The sequence below is a fragment of the Scomber scombrus genome, chromosome 9 (genome assembly GCF_963691925.1).
Source record: "Scomber scombrus chromosome 9, fScoSco1.1, whole genome shotgun sequence".
NCBI lineage: Eukaryota > Metazoa > Chordata > Actinopteri > Scombriformes > Scombridae > Scomber > Scomber scombrus.
The window spans coordinates 20694725-20720626 of record NC_084978.1 but is presented as its reverse complement, the minus strand read 5'-3'; the positions used below and the strand labels follow the sequence as shown (position 1 = coordinate 20720626).

At 40.6% G+C, this 25902-nt stretch overlaps 5 protein-coding genes and 1 long non-coding RNA gene across 6 annotated transcripts; 5 read left to right on the top strand and 1 right to left on the bottom strand.

Moving 5' to 3' along the window:
• Positions 1-387: 387 nt before the first annotated feature.
• Positions 388-3562, top strand: gcna (germ cell nuclear acidic peptidase). Its single transcript, XM_062425361.1, has 12 exons — positions 388-480; positions 673-865; positions 966-1038; positions 1179-1228; positions 1336-1402; positions 1496-1566; positions 1675-2094; positions 2198-2324; positions 2436-2580; positions 2705-2840; positions 2971-3175; positions 3278-3562. The coding sequence occupies exons 1-12, from the start codon at positions 388-390 to the stop codon at positions 3507-3509; spliced, it is 1812 nt and encodes a 603-aa protein (XP_062281345.1). The 3' UTR covers positions 3510-3562.
• A 2547-nt stretch (positions 3563-6109) lies between these two features.
• Positions 6110-7740, bottom strand: cetn2 (centrin, EF-hand protein, 2). Its single transcript, XM_062425279.1, has 5 exons — positions 7678-7740; positions 7031-7195; positions 6787-6915; positions 6414-6551; positions 6110-6199 (listed from the first exon to the last, which is right to left on the bottom strand). The coding sequence occupies exons 1-5, from the start codon at positions 7738-7740 to the stop codon at positions 6110-6112; spliced, it is 585 nt and encodes a 194-aa protein (XP_062281263.1).
• A 1141-nt stretch (positions 7741-8881) lies between these two features.
• On the top strand, positions 8882-13649 carry nsdhl (NAD(P) dependent steroid dehydrogenase-like). Its single transcript, XM_062426247.1, has 7 exons — positions 8882-9067; positions 9146-9307; positions 10116-10262; positions 10370-10498; positions 10653-10795; positions 11374-11476; positions 11666-13649. The coding sequence occupies exons 1-7, from the start codon at positions 9047-9049 to the stop codon at positions 11996-11998; spliced, it is 1038 nt and encodes a 345-aa protein (XP_062282231.1). The 5' UTR covers positions 8882-9046; the 3' UTR covers positions 11999-13649.
• A 515-nt stretch (positions 13650-14164) lies between these two features.
• On the top strand, positions 14165-15894 carry znf185 (zinc finger protein 185 with LIM domain). Its single transcript, XM_062425278.1, has 4 exons — positions 14165-14240; positions 15177-15237; positions 15549-15666; positions 15783-15894. Exons 2-4 carry the CDS (start codon positions 15228-15230, stop codon positions 15892-15894), a joined length of 240 nt encoding a protein of 79 aa, XP_062281262.1. The 5' UTR covers positions 14165-14240; positions 15177-15227.
• A 96-nt stretch (positions 15895-15990) lies between these two features.
• Positions 15991-16749, top strand: LOC133986430 (uncharacterized). The gene is made up of 5 exons (XR_009925500.1): positions 15991-16006; positions 16209-16265; positions 16359-16406; positions 16503-16574; positions 16667-16749. It is a non-coding gene; the product is annotated as an uncharacterized LOC133986430 (long non-coding RNA).
• Positions 16750-18077: 1328 nt separating this feature from the next.
• LOC133985620 (cell surface glycoprotein 1-like) lies at positions 18078-23420 on the top strand. The gene is made up of 15 exons (XM_062425277.1): positions 18078-18135; positions 18240-18321; positions 18954-19019; positions 19149-19217; positions 19471-19545; positions 19778-19852; positions 20481-20540; positions 20686-20739; positions 21275-21325; positions 21433-21477; positions 21709-21756; positions 22190-22255; positions 22451-22480; positions 22607-22669; positions 23366-23420. Exons 1-15 carry the CDS (start codon positions 18078-18080, stop codon positions 23418-23420), a joined length of 897 nt encoding a protein of 298 aa, XP_062281261.1.
• Positions 23421-25902: the final 2482 nt, after the last annotated feature.

Below are 25902 nucleotides of genomic sequence, written 5' to 3'. Positions count from 1 at the left end.
CGTGTGTGCTCCGTTTGTCCCTTTGGCTTTAAACAACAGAGGTGCGTTTGGCTGCCACATATCACATATATAAGTAATTTGAAGCAATACAATTCTTCTTTACCTGGGGAGCTGATATGAAACATGTTAATTGAGACGCTGAGCCACTTTCAAAAAGTTAACTTGGGTCTAAACGTAATGTTAGCTAGCATGTTGCTAATGGTAACGCTAACTGTTTCGACGCTAAATTAGCTACAGTAGTTTGTTGTTCTCCTGTCTTTACTGAAATAATGAATTTTAGCCATCAGCTTACATTTCGGTTTTTTAGTTAGTTTGACAGTTAAATTATACAACAGGCGTTAGCGCTGTATTTTAAATGTTAAATGTTTTCACAGAGCAGACGAAACTATGAATGAGTACAACTCCAAATTATTTGAGAGAGTCGCTGAAAAGTTGGGGTGGACGACCGATAAGGGAGGACTGGATGCAGCAGAAAAGAAGGTTTGTATAACCTATTTCATCAACACTTTATATGTATTATGACTCGTAAGCGAACAACAACATTGAAGATATGTGTCAGTGGGTAACTGGGAGAAAGAAGAGTGGGGTGGCCTTTAAAAAAAAACAACATCTTTGGACTTTATTTATGTAAGTGTGAGACTTGGTTAAAAAGACAGTTATAATCATTTCTAGCTGATACATGAAATTGGCAAGTCTCGTCATGGTGCCACAAGTGATTACCGACCTGAGGATGAGTCAGCCTGGCCTGCCCAGCTGTTCCACTCTGACAGTGAAGATGATCCAGAGAAGGAGAACCAGTACTCAGGGGGCAAGGAGTACAGAAATAAGGCTTTGATCGAGTCCAGTGATGATGACTTTGACCAGTGTGAGTGGACAAACTATTACATTCTTTATAAGTGCAACCTTAATAATGTGACTGAAGTTGCATAAACACTTATGTGCATTTTACCCTTGTGTGTCCTTAGTACTTGTGGCAAGGGCTACTCCAAAAGCTAAACCTACCTCACAGAAACCACGCAGTGCTGTAAAGAAAGAAAGGTATGACAATGGGACACACTAATTTGTTTGTGTGAAGTTGCATCTGTGTCTTGTTTATGGTTCCAGTTTCACTTCTGCTTTGCCTTGTCAAAGTACTGGTCTTTGTAGTTCAACTTGAAAGCCGTTTTTGTTCTTTTTAGTTCAAATGTGATTGTGGTGAGCTCGGACGATGACGACAGTTTTGAGAAATGTAAGTTGCCATTTTCCACTGGGCACTGTGAGTACATCGGTAAGATTAAAATGAAAATATTCTCATAATGTAGGTTAAATTTATGCTCATCTTTTTGCATTTTTAAGTTCTGCATAAAGTGAAAACTCCTAAAACCAAGCCTAAGAAAATATCAGAGAGTGCGAGTGAAGACAGGTGAGTTTACGATGTATTCTTTCACCTGAAGGCACAATTACTGTATGGGAAGTTTCTTTTGAAAAATATGTTTTTCGTGTGTTTATTTTAAAGCCTCGAAAAATTCATAGTGGATGACTACACATCAGACGAGGACTTTATTGAGGCAAAATCATCTTCTAAAGGTAACCCTAGATGACACAATCAGTGCTGGCATGCCTTGATTACATGAAAAGCAACATAAAACTACATTTATAAATTGTATACATTTTCCTCCTCTTAATTTTTTGCAGTACCTAAGAAGCGCAACACTCCAGCAGCCCATCAGTCACTGAGGAGACCACTGTCTGAGTGGAACTCTCCAGTCTTTGTTAGCGAAAGTGATGATGATGATGATAATATTGTAGTCAAGAGCACTTGGAGAACTCGACACTCAAAGCCTAAGACCCTGCCAAAGTCTAACAAGAAGAGCGGTGCACTGTGTGACTCGGAGGACAGTTCACCAAAACAGTTTTTGCCTCCAGTTCCTTCTCCATTCACTCAGCCATCCCACAAAGCCTTAACATCACTGGCTACTCCCAGACGTACTCTGTCAGCTCCTTTCAAACTGGATGAATCAGGCAGTTCTGAAGAGGAGTTCATGTCCCTGCTGGATAGACTAAAAAAGAAAAACAAGTTCCCTGACACTGCATGCTCACCTAAGAACATCAAAGGTAACTGCTTAATCTTTATCATCATCTGGAATCAGTGTAGCTTGTATTTTCAGTCTGGTTATGAGACTCTCTCTTCTTCTTCTTCTTTTAACCTTTAATCCAGAATGCAGTAAGGACCCTCCCGTGTCAGTTCCTTCCATAAAGGGGCCAACAACACCCATTCCAGGGAAATCCACCATCTTGAAGCCCAAAGTCAGTCAGACAGAGCCTAGACACGGCCCCAGCAGCAGGTACCAGTTTTTCCAGTGATAAGATGAGAATGCTGCAGAAATGCTTCATTCATTCACTATTTTTTATATGCAGACATTTGTCTCTAGTTTACCATGTTCTTTCCCTTCTAGGTTAGCACTGTGTAAAACCCCAGGTTGCTTCTTGCAGTCTCTCTCAAACCCTGGTGCCAACTATAGCCGTAATTTCAAGCAGAACAAGGCAGACCTCACCAACAAACTCTACCAGCTGTACAATACCAGTGTATTTGATAGTAAGGTAATGAGCAGCAGTTTTATTCCCTGTTTCATTTACATTCTTAAGAAATGTTATCTGATTATGAATGTATACATATTTTAAATCATTTAATTGCTTCGGTAAGATCATATGTTTTCTTTTCTAGTTTCCCACAAATATGTCGGTGACTTGGAATAAGAAGATGCGGAAAACAGCTGGCTACTGCATCACTGGGCAGGAGCGAGGGGGAGGGAGCCGCTACGCTCGCATTGAACTGTCAGAAAAAGTCTGTGATTCTGCAGGTAATCTTTTAGTGAGCCCGGTAGTCTGAAGTTGTGAATTGTGTCTCTGTCATGCAAAGTAAACGTTTGTTTGCTTATATTTGATCGAATCATTACATCATATTGCCAATCTATTTTTTCCACCCTGTAGATCGTCTCAGAGACACACTGATTCATGAGATGTGTCATGCTGCAACGTGGCTCATTAATGGCGTCAGGGACGGACACGGGCCGTTTTGGAAACTGTATGCTCGCAAGTCCACAGTGGTGCATCCTGAGCTGCCCATGGTCACTCGCTGTCACACCTATGAAATCAAGTACAAATTCCAGTACCAGTGCACCCGCTGCAAGAATACGTACGTTGAATGAATTCTGTCTATTAACTTCTTGTTCTTGCATTAACAGATTTTTGTCTAAACTTCCACTCTTTAATATTCCTTTACCATGATACTCAACAGGATTGGCCGTCATTCCAAGTCATTGGACACACAGAGGTTTTCGTGTGCTCTCTGCACTGGTCAGCTTGTCTTACTGACGCCCTCCACGCCACGCCCTCCCACGCCTTTTGCCAATTTTGTCAAAGAGAATTATGGGATTGTACGACAAAACCTGGCAGGACAAAGCCACGGAGAAGTAATGCGTAAACTTAGTGCCGACTTTGCTTCAAAGACTAAACTGAGTCAAAGTTGAGTTCATCCCTGTGACAGAAACAGAGTAAAACACAGAACCATGGTAAACCTGTTCAAAACCGTTACCTCAGTGAAATCGTCTTAGATTATTGTGCAGCTCTGATTATTAATAATGAATCTATTTTTCTATTCATGTAATGTCTGTCTTTTACATTGGAACTGCTGTGACTGGAAAAACTGAGCCCAAATGACAAGTTCATGCTCGTGTAGATGATGCAGTGTCTCTGGTATCTTGTTTGCAGTTTTTTATGTGTACGATAAATGTTTGATTACATTTTTATGTGACTTTTATGACTTGTATGATTCTAATAAAGTTTAAATGTGTAATGTGATCTTAGGCCTGAGGTCTGACATGTTGACATGGTGAAGCTGGCATCAAACAGAAAGATGCAGTCAGCTGTTGAAATGAAACTGACTTATGTGTCTACTGTACCACGTTGAGCCGGAAATGATCAAGATGGAAAAATAACTGAAGCACATTATTTGAAATGAGGTAAAAAAAAAAGTGTTATTTAGGCTTTCCATGTGCTAGAGACTTATGATTGGATCTTCTGCCCAACAAAGAAAACATGCAGTTGTATTTTCTATTATAGGGAACAAAACTATCAAGGCAGCAGATCAGAGGGAGTTTCATATCATGGAGACTGACTGCAGTGTGACAACACTAGAGGCCCAGGAACAGAAAAAACTCCATCTGCCACCTGGTTAAGATGTTCAGTATGTGTGTGAGCTGCGACCTGAGCACCATGATCACAGCATTTCAGGCATAGAACTGTTTTAAATTCATATAACACTTAATGCAATATATTTTACATATTTCTTCCTTGACAACTTTGCAGGCTCAAAAATATTTTTTTGCTTGTAAAAGTTAGGACACATGTCTGTTGGAAGATGCTGGGAGGGGATTACTGAGGAAGTGCAGCACAGTAAAACAGTAGTAACAATAACTCATTTTAACTGAGACTTCCTTAAAAGTGCAACTTCCAGCAATAACAATGTTTTCAGATTGAAAATGGTTGGCAGTTTTTATTCATACAGGTGGACCTCTTCACCACTTTGTAGCTGTCAGGTGGCTCCTGCACCCTTAATTCTTGAAGTTCTCCGTTTCCTACTGTTCATCTCTTATGCTCACCTTGCCTGTCTGGGACATCAGTTCTGAATCTTGGGGGCTGCTCTCTTGTTGCCTCTCTGCTCCTTGACCATCCTGTGATGCTTCTTTTCTTCTCTGCTGCAACATTCACACAGGACTGCTCTGTGCCAGACAGCTTGTGTGACACAGACCCTTCAGACAGCTCAGACCATTCTGTTTTCGGTTCCTGTCATCATGGACAGCTACCTGTCTACCTGTACAGTTATTCTCTTGATATAGCAACCCCCAAGGGGGTATCACTCATACCTCTGGTGTATGGCTGACAGGAGCTGCAGCACAGGAACAAAGTCAACATCCAAAGTTAGTCATACAGTCTGATGATCATTCATGTGAAGAACTGGTGCAGTTTTACTTGTGCTGCCTGAATGAGGAGAAAACTTTCTTTGTCTTGAACACAGCATGCTCTGAATTCTGTTGATAGCATCATCTTCCTATAAAACTTGCTTTTCAAAGGCAATATGTGTCTATTAGTGGCAGAATGATAAAAGCAAGCTTTTATGATGAGTTAAAAAAAACTCAAGTTGTTGAATCCGATTCTTACCGGATAATAATGAAAAATACAAGACAAGATCAACTGCTTTAATATATTTAATTTGTACCTCAAACAATAATATGCTGTTTATCTACTCATTAATTCACTATATATTATACAAAACATTCAAAAATACATAGAGGAAAGTATGCACAACAGAAGGATGAATACTCAAGAAAAGTACATCAACAATCATATTTTAAAGATAGAGATGCTTGTGGGGGAAGGTGTGCGGGTCAGAGAGGTCGTGCAGCTTCCCTGATTATGATTGGGACGATCGCCCGTAAAAGAGGCACAGGCACAAATCCACAGGTGGCACTGACATGAGACAGCGCCCCCTAATCATCAGCGGTTAACTACTTGCTCACACTAACTAAACAATCAGTACACAACAGCCAAGACATGAAACACTGCAGCTGCCAGTTTCAACTCAACAATCTACAGATGGATCAAACTGAAAAATGAGGCTACACATTGGAATGTACTGTGTTTAAGGCAGGCACTGAGAATTTCTTAACAACAAAATAACCTCCATATAATCCATAATAATTTATTTTTCACAAAAGTATGCAGCATTCTAAACAAGAAAAACCTTGCACTGAGTTCTACTGTTTTTGGCAAATGTGTTGCATTATTTACATTATAATGTAAATCCAAGCAGGATCATTTGGCATTTGACTGGACTGCTTGTTCAAGTTTTTAACTATTTCCCAAGCATGTGACAGTTAAACATTTTGATATGATTGGAATCATTCTTAGTGAAAATTCACGGCACAACACAATGATAAGAAAAGGTAAGAGATCAAACCATAAATATGCATTATGCAGCATTACATGTAAAAAAAAAAAAAAAAAGAAAACAAAAGAAGACATGGTCCCCTCAACACTGCATCACCCAACCTTGTCTCATGCACCTCCTTCAGTACAGGCAGGTTTTCTTCATAATTCGGAGGAACTCTTGCTGGTTCACTTCCCCGTCTCCATCTCTGTCTGCCTCATCAATCATTTCCTACAGAAGCACACAGTCGAAGAGGAAATAAAGAGGACGGACACAGTAGACACAAAGCAAATCAACCGTTTTGTCATTTGATGGCATTCATGAGCAAATGGTGTTTTGACATTCAAAGTTGCAGTCTGAATTTTGCATGTTGCAGTGGTCTGCCTTTTATTTAAAAGTGTTTTTTAAGCATACATATTTTTTATGACACTTTATTATGCCTTACCTGCAGCTCATCATCTGTCAGGTTCTCTCCCAGCTCTTTGGCTACTCTCTTCAGATTCTTGAATGAGATCTTCCCTGTCTCGTCATCATCAAATAGGCGGAAAGCTTTCAGGATCTCCTCTTTGGAATCCTTCTCAGCCTGAATTCAGATAAAATATTATCATGTAGTCATGTAATAAGGCGACAAAACAAGTTGATAAAATGGGTTCTAATAGATTTAAATATGTCTTTTTGCTGTTGAACAAAACTAGTGACTTACTTCAAACCTAAAGAGAAATTCATCTGTGACCACTATGGTATTTCACTATGATGTGGATTTACAATGAATAGAAATATGCATAACAGTTCAAGCAATACAACATAGATATATCTACCATTTTCTGTGTCATGACACTCAAGAAGTCAGCGAAGGAGATCTTCCCTGTGCCATCCTGATCCACCTCAACAATCATCTTTTTGATCTCCTCTTTCTTCGGTTCAAACCCCAGAGCTCTCATTGCAACCTGGCAGAATGGACAGCACAGACACCCTGATGAAAATGGTTACAAGAACAAGGATGCTACTGTTTCTTCTCCCCTGGCACATGTTGTTTCTGACCAGCGTTTGAGCCCCTTTTACCTTGAGCTCCTTGACATCAATGTATCCAGATCCATCGGTGTCGAACAGCTCAAAGGCCTCCCTGATCTCCTGCCTCTGCTCCTCAGTCAGCTCTGGTTTGGGGCTTGTCTTCTTGCGAGGAGGGGGCACCGGACCCTGCAGAGATGGCCTCTTGGCACTGGTCGCCTGGTGGGGACACAGGAAGAGAGGCATAAGAAAAAGCAACCTCTTAATAACACCAAGAGTCACGTATACACCGAGATCTGACAGGTGTGTCAGAGGAAAAAATACCCTTTATTTGTAAAACCCCAACCTCTTCACAAGAATAATTAAGCACGACAACATATATTTAGGTTATTATCAGATTAAAAAACATTTTTACTCACCATCAGTTGATGTTTGTTTGACTGACAACAAGCAGCTGCGGATCTACTAAGAAATCAATGTTTTCCTCTAAGCTATGAAGCCTCCCTATCATTTAGGGAGGAAGAAATTATAAAACGGCCTCTACTTCACATCAACCGCACGCATTAACCGTTTAATCACACAGATTGTAAAATAGCCTCTTAGTCCTCGAAACCTGTTATTTATTTCGCTGGAAAAGCGGCTGAGATGCGTAGAAAATGAACGTTTCTAGCTTATAGGATGCACAGGTTTTGCTGTCCAGCAGCTGCTGTCATGGAGTCCACACGTTTGATCTGATCACCCTTTGTGCCAGGAAACAGGCGCATCGTTTCTAAGTGCACGGATGAGTAAGGGAGTACACAGACGGCACACATGGAGGTAAAAATCAAACACATCAGTCGGGCACAACGGTGATTGGCTGATGAAAATCACGGGGAGCAAGACATTATCAGAAAATTCAGAGCTCCAGACGCTGAAGTGAAACCTCCTTGGATTTCCAAAAGAAATATTAGATGATACATCAAAATATGTTGGGTTGGGAAGTGTTTGTGTCATATTTATTTGTTAAAAAAAAAAAAAAGAAGTCATAATGCATATTGTAAGTAAATGGTACAGTTGCTGTGCTTGCCTCAATGCACCCTCTACTGTCAACTTTTAAATCAGCACCCAGATCACAAGTGTATTAAAACATCTTCTAACAGTAGAATATGTGATAGAAAGACAGAATAATAAGATTATAGATAATAAAGTAGAGACAGTAAAGCATGAAATACTCTGTGGCACAAATATACACAAATATATAACCAAATCCCACATATGTTCTCAAATATTATATTATGAACACGTTATTGCACATTTTTATATTTTATGTTTTAATTGCATGCGCATTTACACTTTAAAAAATATATTGCTCCATTTCAAGATATGCTCAAACACTAACTAGTTAGTTACTTGTTACTTTAGCTATGTAATGTAAACTATTATCACTATGGTATTATTTCTTCTATTACATGTTTCTGAATTCATGCAGTTCACATTTGCACACATTGGTCTCCCAGGAATCAATATCCTATTAACATTGGTTTAATCTGTCTGTTTCTTTGGCCGTCATGTTTTTAGATGTAATATGGTAAACATGCAAGTATTCAAACTATATCAAATACTAATATTTGAGTTACAACATTGACCCCTCGGTGTGTGCCTCTGGATGCTGCTGACAGCGTGTGTGTGTGTGTGTGTGTGTGTGGTGGTAGGGGGGCGTGGTCTTTGAGCAAAAAGGCGGCATGAGTCGATTTCTGACCCTTGATTGGTCTAAATTGTGGCGTTCTTTTACGTATTCTGCATACCATTGGTTGTCCGTGAACGTCACCTCTGTGCTGGGTGCCGGCTCAGCCAATCAGAGAGCAGTCCTCACTCAGCTCATGCAGTCAGTTTATGGCTTGTGCGCGCTACAGTTGGACAAGCTGACTGCAGGTTACAGGTAGTCGTATCGCGTGCAATAGTCGTGTTTTGTCTGTGTCCCTCGTATTAGATAATAGGGGACATTTTTCATCCACTATTCTACCTTCTACATTTTTACCACATTGCCGCCAAGTCCTGATACCTAGCTCACCTGTTGGTCACTGACTTATTATGGCCACGCGCATTCGACCGGTAAGTTAAATTGTCATGATGCTAGTGCTTTCTTTTTGCCTTGAAACTGTTAATAATCACTTTCTGCATGTGGCACAGAGTAATAAACGGTGTGCAGTCATCGGAGGATCCGGTTTCCTGGGCAGACACTTGGTGGAGAAGCTGCTGGATCGAGGTTACTCTGTTTCTGTGTTTGACATTCGTCAGAGCTACGAGCTGCCTGGAGTCAGCTTCCACCAGGGAGACCTCTGCGACAAACAGGTACCTACAGCCTGAGTTTTATTGGCTGTCAAAAAACCAAAAACATCACTGTCTGAAGCTTAGACCTGCATGAGGGCCAAACACCTTTAATAATTAATTATCAGGCCCAAGGCTGCATTAGTAGCTCTATCCCCAGCGGGCCTGAAGCTCATGTCCCGCAAACAACTTTTATTTTATTCTGATTGCATAACCCTGCTGTCAGTGGAAACCTTGTAACTCATTTTAATTTACATTTAACTCACATATTTTGTGTTGGATATTCTGGGTTTAAGACCGTGACCATAATCATCAACATCAAGAGAAACATTTTTTCTCCCATCATTGAGGGCCCCTTTCTGCTTCCCTTCTTAGCACTGGTCCAATGTAAGTAAAGATGTGGGACAAAATCTAAAGTCACTCCTAAGTTCAGTCACAGCTTGAACACTGTCTGGGAACATTGGGAATACACAAGGAAGGAATTTTACAATAAACAAATTTACAACTTGGACTGCTGAATCCTCATTAGAGTCAGCTGAACTTTCAAATCCATTTTTAATTAGTATTAATTATTTTTTTAATTATTATTTTATTAGTATTATTTAAGATAGGTTCTCGTTTTTTGGGGGTCTAATCAATAATACAGCTTTGAAAATGAAACGTTTAATTGTTTTATGCAAGTTAAATGGTTCAGAGCTCTTTATTTTTGCAATTTGTTAATGAACACTTTCCTCCAAAAGACTTCCAAACTACTCTAGCTTTATCCTGGAACAATTAGTCTTTTGATGAGAGATATGTTGCTGAATAGCTCTAAGGTGTCGCTCTGCTTCAGGCTCTTCTCCCAGCTCTGAAGGATGTATCCCTGGTCTTCCACTGTGCCTCCCCAGCCCCTGCCAGCGATGACCGTGGGCTGTTTGAGAGGGTCAACATTCAGGGCACACGCACTGTTATTCAGGCCTGCATTGAAACTGGAGTACAGGTGAGGCCATGGGGATGAGAGGCTGGCCATTTTTTGGGGTTGTTTACAGTATGCCTATAATTTACTGTTCAACAATGTTAGGTGTTTTAACTGTTTGTGTTTCTCAGAAACTGGTCCTGACAAGCAGTGCCAGTGTGGTGTTTGAGGGAACAGACATTAAGAATGGGAGAGAGGACTTACCATATGCCAAGAAGCCCATTGATTATTACACAGAGACCAAAATTCTGCAAGAGAAGGTAGGAGAATGGTATTTTCAATTTTAGCTTGCTGGTTTCACTAAAGTGGCCTAGTGGTCGCTCTCTTGCCTCAGAACAAAACTATTTGATTTATTTATTAGATGAGTTTCCGTGTTGAATGCTGCAAATGTTTTATCACGTCTTTGTGCGTCAGTTGGTCCTCGAGGCATGTGACAAGCAGAAGGGTTTCCTCACGGTTGCCATTCGTCCTCATGGCATCTTTGGACCTCGGGACCCACAGCTGGTCCCTATCCTGGTGGATACGGCTCGCAGGGGCAAGATGAAGTTCATCATCGGGTGAGTTCAAATGGGTGTGACAGTTCATTCACTGCATTGATGCCGCCCTCCACTATAAATGATGCCATTCCAACTAAATTCATTTGCTAAAATAAATAGTTGTTGCTAATCAGTAATACTCAGTTTGAAAAAGATACAAGCATTGATGATTCTTTTTTATGGAGGTTATGTTTCTAGAAAACATGATTCAGTCCTTGTGTAAGAAATGGATTGCAAACTGAGTGATCAGCATTTTTTCACTGCTTTCCTGAACCTGATGGCCTATGTATGGCCGCATTTTGACTTTGTATGGCTGCATTCATAGACAGCTTGATAAAACATGCACTGGGTGTAAACTTAAAAGTTTGAGATGAAATGCATTAATAACCCAAAAGGTGCTGAAATGGCTGGAGTCTGAAATTCTGATATCTATAAACCTTACTGATACACCTACAGTACTTACTCACTCTTCCCTCTCTTGAACACACTTACTCATTGTCCCACAACTTACCTGCAACTTGTACAAGTTGTCAATAGTAGCGAGGTAGTGTCCCACAGACTGCTGTACTGCAATTTCATTCTTTCTTTGTTTTCTTCAGTGACGGGACCAATCTGGTGGATTTCACCTTTGTGGAAAATGTAGTTCATGGACACATCCTGGCTGCTGAACGCTTGGCACCAGACTCCCCCATATGTGGAAAAGTGAGTGAGAATAAAATCTAAAGCAGAGCCAACCTCATGGAACAGCTGCCTTATGTCAAATTAAATCCTGTTTGCAAGTCACATACATACATTCTTCTTTTAATTTGTGAATGCCTTTACTGATTGTTTTGTGTTGGAAGGTATCTGTACTGGCTCTGGAAGATTAAATTACCTCTGTCTGTCTTTCAGCCCTACCACATCACCAATGATGAGCCAATTCGGTTTTGGGACTTCATGTCTGAGGTGTTGGTAGGCCTGGGATATGCTGCTCCACGTTACCACCTCCCCTACACTCTTGTCTATGGACTAGCTCTGCTCCTCTGGCTGCTGGCCCTGATTCTGCGCCCTCTAGTGTCCTTCAAACCCACCTTTACTCCGATGAGAGTAGCTCTGGCTGGAACACACCACTATTACAGCTGTGACCGTGCTAAAGAGGACATGGGTTATAAACCAGTAGTCAGTCTGAAGGAGGGGATAGCACGCACTGTGCAGAGCTACCCTCATCTTAGACAAGGAGCTTGATGCATGGAGGTGAAGACTGTTTAGACACTGAAGGGTGTGGGCGTTGGAACAGATGCACTGAATGGACAATTCAAAACAGACGATATACCTTTATTCAAACCTCAAAGTGTGCCTTTCAATATTAATGTACCATTTTTACCAGCAGAGGGCAGCAGATGGTTTTGTTTTCAGTCAACAGACACTGCAGTGAGATCTTGCTTTATGCCAACTTAAATATATTTGCTCTTACACTGTGAAAACCACAGAGACTGAGACTGATAGAGGTTATTGCTTCATTCTCATGTGTTTCACTCCTGTGCTGTACACACTTTGAGAGGCTGCTATTTTTGTCAAAATGCTTCAATACAATCCATTAAATAATGATTCTCCTGAAATAACTGGGATGAAAATTATTGTTTAAAGTCATACATTTACATTATATGGCCAAAAGTATGTGGACCAACCTGCCCAGCTAATTCTACAACATCAGTGGGCTTCCAAACTTGTGCCTCTTAAAAACATGACAATGCTCTGTTTGCGTTGTGTAGGGGAACGTAACTGAACTGCATAGAGCCCCCACCTTAACCACATCCAACACTTTCAGAATGAATTAGAAGGCTGACTGTGTGCCAGGGCTTATGACGCTTCAATATCGTAACCCCAGTATTAGATACTGCATATCATCAGGGTGACGTGTGTACTAGTGACTGGAATACTATTATGTGACTGTCATCTATTATAACAATGGGATAGGTGATTAAAAATCCCTGAGCCACAATCCATATACTTCCACATTACATTTTTCTTTCTGTCACTATGATGATTTGTCATAATTTCACAAGGTCAGGAAACAAAAGAATTTGAAGCTATCAGTGTGCCTTATTTTCACAGTATTCATATTAAATGTTAAACTGCTTTAGAATTTTGTCTTTTCTAGGTGAAGCATTTTTGTCATTCCTTGTCTTGGTGTGGTGACATCAAGGTGGGGGTTAAGTTCAGATACTTTGCATTCTCTTTTTAATTCTGCACCAGCAGCACCCTAATGATTCACTGCTAGAGTCAGAGCCAGCGGGCAAGGTCGTCTGACTGGTTTCTTGTTCAGGGGAAAGAGGGAGAGGGATCAAGGTAGATAATAGACTTGAGCATTTACACTCGCCAGTGTGCTCAGCAGAGTGAAACTTTGGCTCTCAGACTTGCTAATTTCCTCTTCCACCTTTTCTTTGTGACATGTTGCGAAATCTATTCACACCCTTTTCTGATTTAAAAAGGCTTTGAAAATATATGCACAGCATGTGTGAGATTCTTCTTTTTGTACAGAAACAATGGTAGACATGTTATGTTTTGAAAAAGTGCATACTGTGGCCAATTACTCAGAAAGTGCTTCTTGTTGCAATTTGTTGAAGACATTGTTAGACAAAGCAAGACACGCATAGACTTGTCATTTTTGTTTTGTTCCTCTCCAGTGTTCACAGACACAGTTACTAACTTTACACTTTGTTTATCATAGGCTTCCATCTGCTGTCCCATCTGCATTATGTACTACAAAATGATAAAACAATACATAATATAAGTTTGGTCTCCAAGCCTAAACATATATTGTCAATGTTTTTTTTTTTCCCTCTGTACAAAACAAAACTATTTTTTTCAAATATAACATTTGAATTCAATGTGTTTCAAATTCAAACTTGGCTTTCGTATTATTTGCATTGATTTGTCACTGTTGGTTATTTCAGTTCAAGTTATGTGTGTTGCTCCTGATCTCATTTTAATGATGTGTCCTTCCTGGCTTTTCCTACCCACTGAGCACAAGAGGAGTGTTCCCACAGGAGACGTTGCTACGAGTCACCTCATTTATGTATGCCATGCTGTTCTCCCTGTCGATGTCCGCTTCCCTTTGCCACACTCTGCCTCAGCACTGACTGGCAGCCAACTGTGTGGCAGGTATGTGCTTGCTCACTCCCATGAACAAAGCACAAATATAGTAAACAAAAAAAAAGGTTCTTAGCAACCTCCATTATGCACACAAACACACGCACATACACACACTGATAGACAAACACATACTGCTCCACCCCGCATCCACCCTTCATGACTTGCTAGGCTTGTTGGTGCTCACGCCCGTACCTGTTCACCAGCTCGGCGATTGAGACACCTGTCAGACAGAAAAGACTTTCCATTTCCACCAGTCACACTCAGTGGGACACACTGTCACAAACTCTTGACTGAACTGGATATACATTTGCTGGATATAAAGTAAAAGCAGGTAGGTGCTCTGACTAGAAGGCTCTATTACTATGTGGTTTAGCAAATACTGTGGATACTTTCAATTTTTATGGCTCCAGTAATGTAAAAGTGATCAATCATGCTACGTAAACTGTTTGTTGAAAGTGTTAACTGGTGATTGTCTGTGTTTGCCCTCCCGTTTTCTGGCTGTTTCGCTGTCATGATCGCTTGTCAGTCGAGTTTATCTATCTTGCACCCTGCTTGCCTTAAATGCAATTGCTCTTCATTAATCATTTATCTTGTGTGGACCGATGTGTTAAACCTAGGATAAATATGGTTTTGGAGCCCTCGGTGTATTTGTTCTGTCACTAATATTCATCCTTAAGAGATATCGTGGCAACATGCTTTAGAGGGAGTGGATTCAAGGCCTCAGGAGTTTAACAAGATATATTTGAAATATGAATTTGGCAGTAAGTCACAATTTTGCAGAAGCTTCAGTCTGCATCTAATCTTAGTCCGATAAGTGAACACTCATCAGTATTTCATTGTATTTTTACTTCTTAAGTTCCCCTGGTGAAGTGGGTTTTGCCTCTGAACAATTCATTTTTGACCGTAAATAACTGAAATTCCAGCTGAATTGGATGTCTGCAAAAGGAAGCAATTTTTGCCTCATCATGTAAATCATTCTATGGGAGTATATTTTATATCCAGTCACAGAACTACATACATACAATATGTCTGTGTGTGTCCATTCATATTTATGCAATAGCAGTATTTTTTGGAAAGTGGAAGGACAGGATCATCTACATGTCTAAAGGATGAGACTGAGGAATGTTTTACAGAGCACATTTTCCTTGGGAGGGAACGTAGCGTGAGAATGACTAATCTATAATAAATAGCAATTTGCATTTAAACCTCCACAGTTTCTTTTGACATGACCTGTGTGACCTGAATGTGATTCATGTACATTTTTCAGGTGGCCTGTGACGAAAACATAACAAAGGCGAGAGAAACCTTTAGAACAACCATGTCAAACGGTGAGCTGGCTGACTGATCTGATCTGAATGTGAGATGACCTGTTTCCTCCAATAGGGGCAGAGGGCATCAGAGGGTGTATCTTTGCGCCAGGCTGATGACTCTGTAAATTCTGCTCATCTGTCATTGCCCTGACTTTGATATGAAATACAAGCAATTGATTAAGTGGTGCATGTGGGCCCAAAGGGGACTGAATATCATGCATGCTATCAAGCAGATGGTGATTACGATGTCAATAAGATGGAGCCTACATTGTTTATAATATCTCAGATGGTGTGCGTGGGTGTGTGACATGCATGTGTTTGTGTCTCAGAGGGGGACAGAGCTGCTGTGTTCCGTACCACCAAAGTACGGACCAAGCTGAAGGGGGACGCCAGCTGGATGCAGAACCGCAGTGAACCCAAAAATGTGAGCGTGGAAGAGAAGCCATGGTAAGAGCACCCCAGTATGTGTGGTTTCCACACATTAAAAAATAGAGAGCTGTCTATATTATCCCATTACTCAGTTAACTAAATAGACAAAACCATGATCTCATGCATCCATATAGGATGGCAGAAGTGAGAGCTGGCCGTGTGGACGGGGCTCCTATTGAGACAAGTCCAGTGTCCTCACCAGTAAAATCCACTCCGTCACCCGTCAAGTCTGACACCGAAAAGTAAACACTGGTTTCTTATATCATACTTATCTACTCTGAAATCTCTTCAAAACCTGATTGTTCTGATATCGAATGTCTTTTTCCAAACTTAGAGCGCCAACAGGATTCCTGATCAGGTAAGAGTAAAATTTGTCTCATAGAAACCTAAATCTAGATTCAAATACTATGTAATTTTGATTCAGTGTTTACTGACAGTGCAAGAGCAAGCAGGACTTTTTATTATTATTACAGAAACAAACACTTGGAAAACTTTAGAATATATAGTCAGACATAAAGATTTAAAAAAAAAAATGCACTCACATTTTGTTTTTCTTCCAGAGGTGTCTTCACTAAACTAGACACGCCTGCCTCATCCTCAACATCTAATGGCTTTAGGTAGGAGCTAATGAGTTATTAGTATGGCAAGAGATGCACTGATTGACCTCTCCGGTTCCCACGTTAATATAAGCTGTTTTTTTGTGTTTGCAGTGGAACAACACAATTCAACAAAAAGGCGTCAGAGAGCTACAAGAAAATGTGAGCAAGCAGCACAAATCAGATTCACAGTGAACTGTTAGCGACTGACTGAGACTGTATTTTCATGAGGTTTATGTTTGTGCTTCTGCTCCTCAGAGCCCCCCACACCGTAAGGCCCACCTCAGAGAACCAGGATGGCTCAGTTAGCCATGAGGAGAAGGAGAGACGGTAAGACACAACTTTCTTCATTGCCTTCAAATTTGATCTCACATGCTCAGAAAAGAGATTACATTAACATTTCATTTTCATTCATTTTGCAGGACACAGACAGCCAACAGTGTTCTCAAGAAATCTGCTCCGAGGCAACGGTCTTATGTGCTTTCTGCTGCTAAGATATATGAGTATGTATGCCTTATGTCACTATGCTAATGCTTATCTTAAACTCAGTCTGTTTCTTACATATATATACCTTTACACATTCAAAAATTGTCCAGTGAGTACAAATGGTCAGGATTTATGGAGGTATTTATGTGTTGAAAAACCACAGGTCTAAAGAAAACCCAGCTGACACTTCTTCGGTCAATGGCAGTCCATCATTTGTGGCTAAAAGGTAAATGGGTCCCTCTAATATCTCTGACACACTCTGTGAATCCAAGTGTGTGATCAAATGTCTCTGTGTGTGTCTACTTTTATGTGTGTGAACACACCCAAATCTACACCTACATTCATCTGTGTGTGTGTGTGTGTGTGTGTGTGTGTGTGTGTGTGTGTGTGTGTGTGTGTGTGTGTGTGTGTGTGTGTGTGTGTGTGTGTGTGTGTGTGTGTGTGTGTGTGTGTGTGTGCAAATGTGCTTGACTACAAATGTGTAGGGTGGAGATTACTGATGATGATGAGAGTGTTGCAAGTCCATCACCTGTCATCACTCCGCCCCTGTCCCCTGTCGTCCCTGTCACATCCGCTGCCTCTGCGGCTGCGCCCAAACCAAGGAAACTGTAAGTCCCTTGCTATGTCATCTCAGTGCAACAAGTGGTTTCTATTCCTTCAATTTTCTTCTAATAATAATTCTTATTTATTTATATAGCACTTTTCAAGCCAGGAACATAAAGTGCTTTTTTATAGACAGAAACAATCCCAAATATAGAAAGAGCAAAATACAAGCAAACAGTTAAAAAACAGTATTACAGATTTTACAAATAAAAGGCAAAATAAGTAAGACTATTGAAATACACTTTAAATCAGGACAAAATAAATTGGTAACCAGTGCAAGGAGGCCTAAACTGCGTTTAGTCTTCATCAGAAGTTTTTCTGCAGAGTTCTTCACAGTTTGAAATTGAGGCGCTAAATAGCATGTTACAATAGTCCAGAAAATGGGGAAATAAAAGCATAAATCATTCTCTCTGCTATAAGATAACATTGTTCTGATCTTTGGAAATGTTCCTAAGTTGGCAATAACACGATTATACCCATTTCTTTGTGTTTTGTTCAAAGCTTTGCTCACTGTTGAAGATAACTCTCAGGTGCATTATTTCATTATCTGTGTGGTTTACAGAGTCGACACCGGTGTTAAGACAGCTGTCGATGTCTTTGATGCTGCCGTCCCAAAGCCTGTGAAAGAGGACCCCACACCAGTGTCTGATACAGAAAAAGACCCATTTGAAGGCATGAAACCAGGGTGCATCAAGGTGGCCACTCCCCTCCCTGAACTCAAACTCATTGAAGCAGTCAGTCCGGATGCAGAACCTGATAATTCAAAGGTTTCTAGCATTCCTCTGGTTAAACTCACCCCAGCGTCACCAATCCAAGTATCACCTACTCTAGCATCCCCTGCTCCAGCATCCCCTCCTCCAGCAACTGCAGCTCCAAAAAACCCTGCTCCAGTATCCCCTCCTCCAGCATCCCCTGCTCCAGTATCTTCTGATTTAAAAGAGGACACAGTGACAACAGAGCCAACGCCAGAACCTTCTCCAAAACCAAGGTCAGATTAACACTAATCAAAATCAGTGCTGCCACCTACTGTAACATAGTATCAGCAGTGGAAAGAAACTGAAGTACATTTACTGAGGTACTGCCCTTACATGCCCCGAAAACATGGCTTTGAATCTTCAGTATTTTTCTAAAACATTGTTATTCATGACAAAATAAGCACATATCAAATTAAATTAACTTTTAAAACTCTGTTAAACTGCTTCATCAGGACTGTGTTATGAATGTGTTTTGGTCAGATCTTATTGACAGTGACAACAACCCACATGTGGTTTGATTCAAATGTTGGTGTATCCTGATTGGTGCATGGAAGTATGTGACCATTTTCTCCCACTTGTGCCTTGCCCACTTCACAGAGAAAGAAATAGGAAATACAGAAATATCTAATGTAAGATCATTAAAAGTGATTTAGCTGTGGCAGAAGGTTTTGTTCACGTAGGAACAATCAGTGAAGTAAAAAGCTGATGGAGAAAATACATTTGGGGAGCCTTTAAATTCCCTTTCAGGTGCTTGTTTGTTTGGTATGTGTGTATTCTTATGGTATGTTTGCCCTCGTTCTCTTTACGTATGAAATTGGAAGCTGCCCTGGAATGCCATGTGTTTACTCTCAATCTTTTTTCACAGGTCCACTGTTGACACGCTCACCGCCTTGTCCGACACCCTGATTTCTTTCGACACAAGTCCAAACAGGTATTGGCTTAAACAGATGAAAGCAGCAGAAACCAGAGTGAAAAAAATAAAATTACCATGGCACTAATGTGTTAGAGCTCCCAGCCCTAATACGCCATGCAATAATGAACGTTTTTCTTTCCTCTCCAGCTCTAAGAATGATGAGCCAGTGCTGGCAGAGGAAGAGGGAGGCTCAGCGGACAGTCACACAGAGGACGGGTACAAAACCAACAACTTCCTCATTCATGTCATAACAGGGTTGGCAAGAAAACAGATAATGGCTAACTGCCACTGTGTTCTCTTCAAAGTAATCATAAAGTAATACACATCTCAATTCCAGGTCCCTAAAACTACTTCACACAAGAGGATGTCCCAAATTAAACTTTATTAAAAATGTGGTGATTAATAGAGATGTGTGTGTATGTGCCAAAGCAGGTGCACTGATGTGTATTTTCCCCCTTACTGTCTGCAGTGTTGAGCAGGAGCCAACTCCGGAGCTGAGCAATTGTGAACCAATAACAGATGATCTCCTGGCTCTCAATGATGGGTTGGTTAAAAATACATTTCCTACTGATTTTGCAATTAGGTGATCCCCGCTTCTTTAAATATTAGCCACAAGGTGGCACTGTTGGACTTCTAATAATCCCCCCCCCCCCCCCCCCCCTCTCTCTTTCATACCTCAACTGCCCTTTTCTTGCCCTGAAATCTCTAAATCCTAAATCCCCCTTTGTTCATCACCTTCTCCACTTCCCCTTCCTCTCTTCTTTCCGCCTCCGCAGTCCAGAGACGTCAGCAGAGCCGGTTCCTCCCAGCCCAGGACGCTGGAGTCAGGATCTGTTTGGTGAACTAGACAGGTACCGGAAGAGCTCTTTCCCAGTCAAGCCCCAAATACAGAGATAGGCGAAGAATTATCCTTTCATCAGTGAAAAATCAATAGCTCCCTCATCAGTGGCAAGCTGAAGCATTACCTTAACTTACCTTTGCTGGAGTTGGATACACAATTTCAAGGGAAGCTCACACACAAACACTGCTCTGTATTTGACTTTTGTGTTTGATGTCTCTAATGAGTTAGACCAAGCAAAGACTAGTTGCATCCTGGATGATGTCATTGTAATTAACACAGAGACATGCAGGTGAGAAAGAGACAGACTTGTGATGGCCTCTCCTCCCCATCCTTCCATCTGCACCATTAATTCTTATCACTACAGATGAAGGGGGCAAATATCCAAGCTCAGGCTCCCTGAGGTGTAAGATTTTTAATAAACCCCATCCGCCTCAAGTTTGATCCGTAAATCTGTGCTCCTTACTTTCGGCATTCTATTTTAACCCCTGCTCTGTGTTAGATAGAAACAAAGTCACAGATTCCTGAAGCGACTGAGTAATACTTTGAAACAGAGAGCTGCGTCTTATCTGCGTGCCACTGGAAATGGAAGAGAATGTTCTGTAATGATTAGTATTGCGTCTTTGTTTTGTCTCCGGCAGCCTCAGCACGCAGCAAGAGGAGGAGAAGCAGACAGATGAGACATCCAAGGAAACACAAAGGTAGACCAAGATGACAGGCTACTCTTAAACAATTATCTATCTATGCAGAGCTGTTCCTGCTAAGAAATGTATTCTATTCAGATATGCCTTGTAATGATTTATAATAACCCTGCCTGAAACTACACTGTGTCTCTCTGCCCTCCAGCCCCACAGAGACAGTTACTGTACCCACCAAAACTGTGATCATTACTGACAAAAGGTATGAAAACACAAGCAGAAAAAGTCTATTCTGTACTATATTCAGCTGGTTGTCAGACTCGTTAAATAGTTCAGGGGATTTCAAGCTTTTGTAATCGACTGGCATTGTAAATAGTGTATGAGAGGGACTACACTAACCTTTACTTGCCCTCTTTTCTCATCCCATCATGCCATTCATGGCCTCCATACCTTTCTATCTTGCCACCATTGTCTTGTTGGTAAAATATCTGAGCATCATGGACTTGATGATATTAATGACTTGTTTAGTATGATTGTTATTGACTGAAATCAGAGTTCATTTTAGGTGAAGAAAAACTGAAATGTACTGATGTTGCTATTCAGCAGTAGAATAGTCTATAAATAATTCCAGATTCTGATTTTGATTAAGTTTGGGCCCTGGGTCCCTCTGTCTTTCTGTTTACCATTCAAACTGCATTTAATCTTTCCATTATGAGTCAATGTGATCAGAATTCCTCCAACACAAGATGGGCCATGCTGACAATTGAGAGTGAAATCAGTATGAAATTGTTTTTCAGCTCGGCTGATCCGTTTGATCCATATCCGATAGGGACCACATCCCCTAACAGGTAATCATATTGGTTTGGAGCTGTGACTGTTTTCCAGCCAGCCAGATAGCATCTCGGCATGCATAATGCAGCAGTTTCTGATTATGAGACACTTTTCTCTATTACAGCTCCTCTGACCTGCTCCAGCCCCTCGTAGATGTTTCCATCAACAGGTATGAGAATGATAATGCAAATTCCACTATTCTGTATTGCAACCTCTGTTTGTACCACTGATACTATCATGTTACTATAGAATATCATAGTTGCTGCAACTGTTTTGCTTTGTAGGTTATTGCAATAATTATTATTCCTAATCAGCAGCTGTCATACCAGACACATCAGCCCTGTGGTTACTGGGCTTATTGATAGCATGCTAATGTTGATTTTATTTTTTATTTCTTCAGAAAGTCACCCACTTCCATCAAGAACGATGATCCAAGTCCATATACCAAGTAACTTAGTTGCACTTATTCAAATCTTTCTTCTCATGTCTTATGTCTATGAGCTGATAGTTAAATGAAATAAAACTGTAGCTAACAATTTTTAAAATCATCGACTAATTTGTTGGTAATTTTTGATTCGTCTGGATATAACATTAAACAAACTTTAGAAATATGCTCATTTTGACTTCCCATAGAAATTTGAGAGACATATTCATATTGCTTATTTTCTTCAACAAATAAAAGTACTCAAGTAATAATGATATAACAAAGAAAAGTTGGAACCAGTAAATGTTTGCCACTTTGACTGATAAATGACCAACACAATTATTCAGATATCAAAACTGTCAGCAATTCATCTTCATTTCATCACCTAAGTAAAATTGTCTGTATGGAGTGTGACAATGATGTAGATTTTCATTTTGTTTGTGCTTGTGTTTGACAGCATGAGCAGTGATGCATTGGAGTCCCTTGCAGATGACATCATCCCCATCGACACTGACACCACAAGGTATTAAACTGAGTCTGGCACATAACTGTGTTAGAATGTATGAGTGAGAGATGGAGAAGAAAGGATGAGTGCGGATCTACAAAAAAATCATTTTTTTCAAACAGTGCACATTTCCGTTGTCCGATATGCTTGATCTGTCACAACTTCTGCATCATCTCTCTTTCTCTTCTTTCGCTTCGGCTCTTGGGAAACCAGCCCGGCTCAGACTACGAACACAAAAGAGAGGTGATGACACACTTCGATTTACTCTTACTCTTGCGCACAATGCTGTCCACTATGTTTCATTCATCTGTATGCATCCATCCATGTCTATTAAGTGCTAAAAGCCTTTCAATGTATGTGCTCTCTCAGCCAAAAGGCAGAGCCAGCAGGCCAAGCTGAAGATCAACAGACGCTGGTCAAGTTTGAGAGAAAGTAAGTCATGTTTTTATTAAAAGCTTCGGGTGCATATCTGCTCCTTTTATCCCCATAACCTCCTTCCCTTTCACTACGGTGAAGTAACGAGGCTTTTGCAGCATGAACACTGTACTCATTGAGCCAGAAGACATTGTGCACTGGTGCTGATGAAAATAGGTCAGATATATATTTGTTACAACTTTCTCTCACAAGTGCAGTAAACAGATCCCCCTGCTGCCTTTTACAATGTACACAGTGTCAATTTGTTACCCTCCCATGCTATAGTGTCATGTCATTGTTTATGTTGTACACAAGGTCTACTGAAAATGACTCCCCATGGGACAGGTGGACATTACCCACTACCTATACTATCACTTCCGATGCAGACGAGGAGGAGGAGGAGGAGGAGGAGGTGGAGGTGGAGGAGGAGGAGGAGGAGGAGGAGGAGGAGGAGGAGGAGAAGTAAATGCATATTAAAACACTTTTTTTCCCCTTTTGCCATTTGTTGCCGCATTTGATTGTGGCACCTTTAAAATTCAGTGGCTGTCAACCATTTAATTGAAGGCGAGATAAATTTGAAAGTTGAAACATCCTCATGGCTGTGTCGAAGAATAATCAACTTCCTCTGGACGTGTTATTTTTGCTTTAACACAGCCACTTCTTCGCCTGCACTGCCAGACTTATTATAATGCTGGAATGTCCTCTGTTTTGCAGCCCTGAGGATACAGAGACAGTCACGACCATCACCACCATCAGGTTGGGAAAATAACCTCTAATCACATTGAAGATTCTTGAAACTCTCAGTTTATGATCTTGAACAGGGGAGATTACTGTGAATTGAGAGAGTGAAATGAGAGGCATGTAGGTAATGTTTACAATTACAATGCATGGGAGGAGGGTTCTGTGCTGCATCACAATAGAAACAGACCAAACCTGGTACTCAACCTCCTCTGGAGCTGTGAGTCAGAGAGATCAGCTTCATATGCTTATAAAAACTGCAAGATTCCTGTCCACTACAGACAACAGAAAAGTCTAATACACCTTTCTTTACTTTCCAGGGAGCCACACAGTGAGCCAGAGCCTGCTATGGATTCGTAAGTTTATGATCTTGTTAATGTTGGACATAACATAATGCAAAAATACTTTCTCAAGAGTGTTATTTTCTAGTATTTGGTCTGTTGATTTATTCACTTTTGTAAAAGTACTTTTCGTTAACCTGAGCTTTTTGGTTTTTTATGATTCTATAAATTGTAAGCAAGGACGCGGTAATGCATATATATTATTCATTGATGTTGTGAGTGGAATGAATGTTTAATTTAATGCAGTGAATTTAAAATCAAATCTAAATCTAATAAGTAGGGCGTCAGGGCATATTTTACGCTCACCTACCAGACCTGTTTCTGTGTTTGTTATGAGGTGAGATATTTAGGCCAAACCTCGTGGGAACGCAGCTGTACCCGCTTAATACCGGCTCTAAAGTTACCTGCAATACTTTTGTGACGCCTGGTTAGACAGACTCCTGATGCAACTCTATTACTGAAGTTAAATGACAAGGTCTGCTCTCCCATTGTCTTTCAATTTGCCCTCATTTCCTTCCCTCTAATCATCAATGTCTCCAGATGTCAGATTAATGATGTGTATTAGAGATGTCCTTTTGTCAAATCACAGTCCGTTAAACAGCATGCCATTAACAAGCAATGGCATAAAATGATTATATCCTGAGTTACATTTGACAGATGTAGAGTCCTTTTGTATAACCCATCACGTTACTGCCATCAGTGTGTGGAAAAAAACAACTAACGCTGCTGCACTCTGTCTCCAGTCATGAAACCAGCCCCGTGATGGAAGAGGAAAAGCATGTCCAAACTCCAGAACATGAGACCAAAAAGTGAGTGATTTTACAAATTAGACATTTAAATGTAAGTGACAGCTAATATCCATTTTAACCGTAAATATTAACCTGAGTTCGTCTTCACCTGTCTCTGCACAAGGGGTTTTGTCTATGTGAAGGAGTACGTCAGTGACGCCGTCGATAGGTCAGACCAATATATTATTTAAGTGATCGAATAATAACCGATAACTACTGCTAAATCTGTTCTAATGATGATTTATCTATTGTTGTTTTTTTCTATAGTGGGCCAGATTATAAGACAAACTCCGCTTACTCCAGGTAATAACACAGTCACCTAAACCTGTATTAAATCTGATTCCTTTCTCCCCTGACACTTCAACTGCTTTCATCTCTTGACAGTTCAATTGCTTTTACCAATCACACGTCAACTGATGTTTCGACTGCATTCATCTGTTTCAACTCCTTTCAATGCTCAGACTTTGATTGACAGTTCAGATCCTTTCAGGTGCAAGGACTTCACCTTTTGAACAACAATAAACAAAACATCCGCTCTTGTTACTCCCACAGCTTCCACTGCTCATACAGAATTTATTTTAAATTCTTTGAGTCCTTTCACTTTCTTACTTTAACTGAAGTCTTGGCATCAATATCTTTCAGGATTTCCACTTCAACTTCCAGCTCACTTCATCCCTTATTGACAGTTTGAGTGACATTTCACCTCCTTTCAGATATTTCACTGTCACAAATACTTCACCTGCTGCTAACCCTTAAATTAACACTTCTTTCAGCTCTTTCAACCACTTTCAGTATTTGTATAGCAACTTCCACAACAATTTATTTTAGTACTACAACCATTTCAAATGTTTCAACAGTATATGTTTAGCAGCAGTGCACATCTTCTTTCTAGTTGCTCTTGTTTAGGTCAGATTATTTGACATCAAGTTCTATCTCTTGCTCTTACGGTAAATTTCACGCAATTCCCTAACACCACATTAAACCAGCTTTAATTCTGAGACCTTTCTCCCCCTGCCTCGTTATTTCTAGTTCTGACGAAACTAGATATGTGTAAGCAGTAGGGCAGAAATTCCACCAAGCCTGCTCATTAGGAGGCTAAGCGGGACATCAAAGGATTATTTACTTAAATTCCCTTGCACAGGACAGAGGGTCACAGGTTATTTTACCAGCTGCGGTTGCACACGAGCTGCTTCTGAGTCAGCACCTGAACTTACTTGTCTCAATCACTGTGTCCCCCAGTGACTCACTGTCATCCATTTGTACATACTGCGGGGAACCGGTAGGAAATGATGCCAAGATCACCATCGAGTACCTCAATATCAACTGCCACCCTGCCTGCTTCAAGGTAAATTGTCTGTGTAGTTCTGCTGAAGATGCCATATAT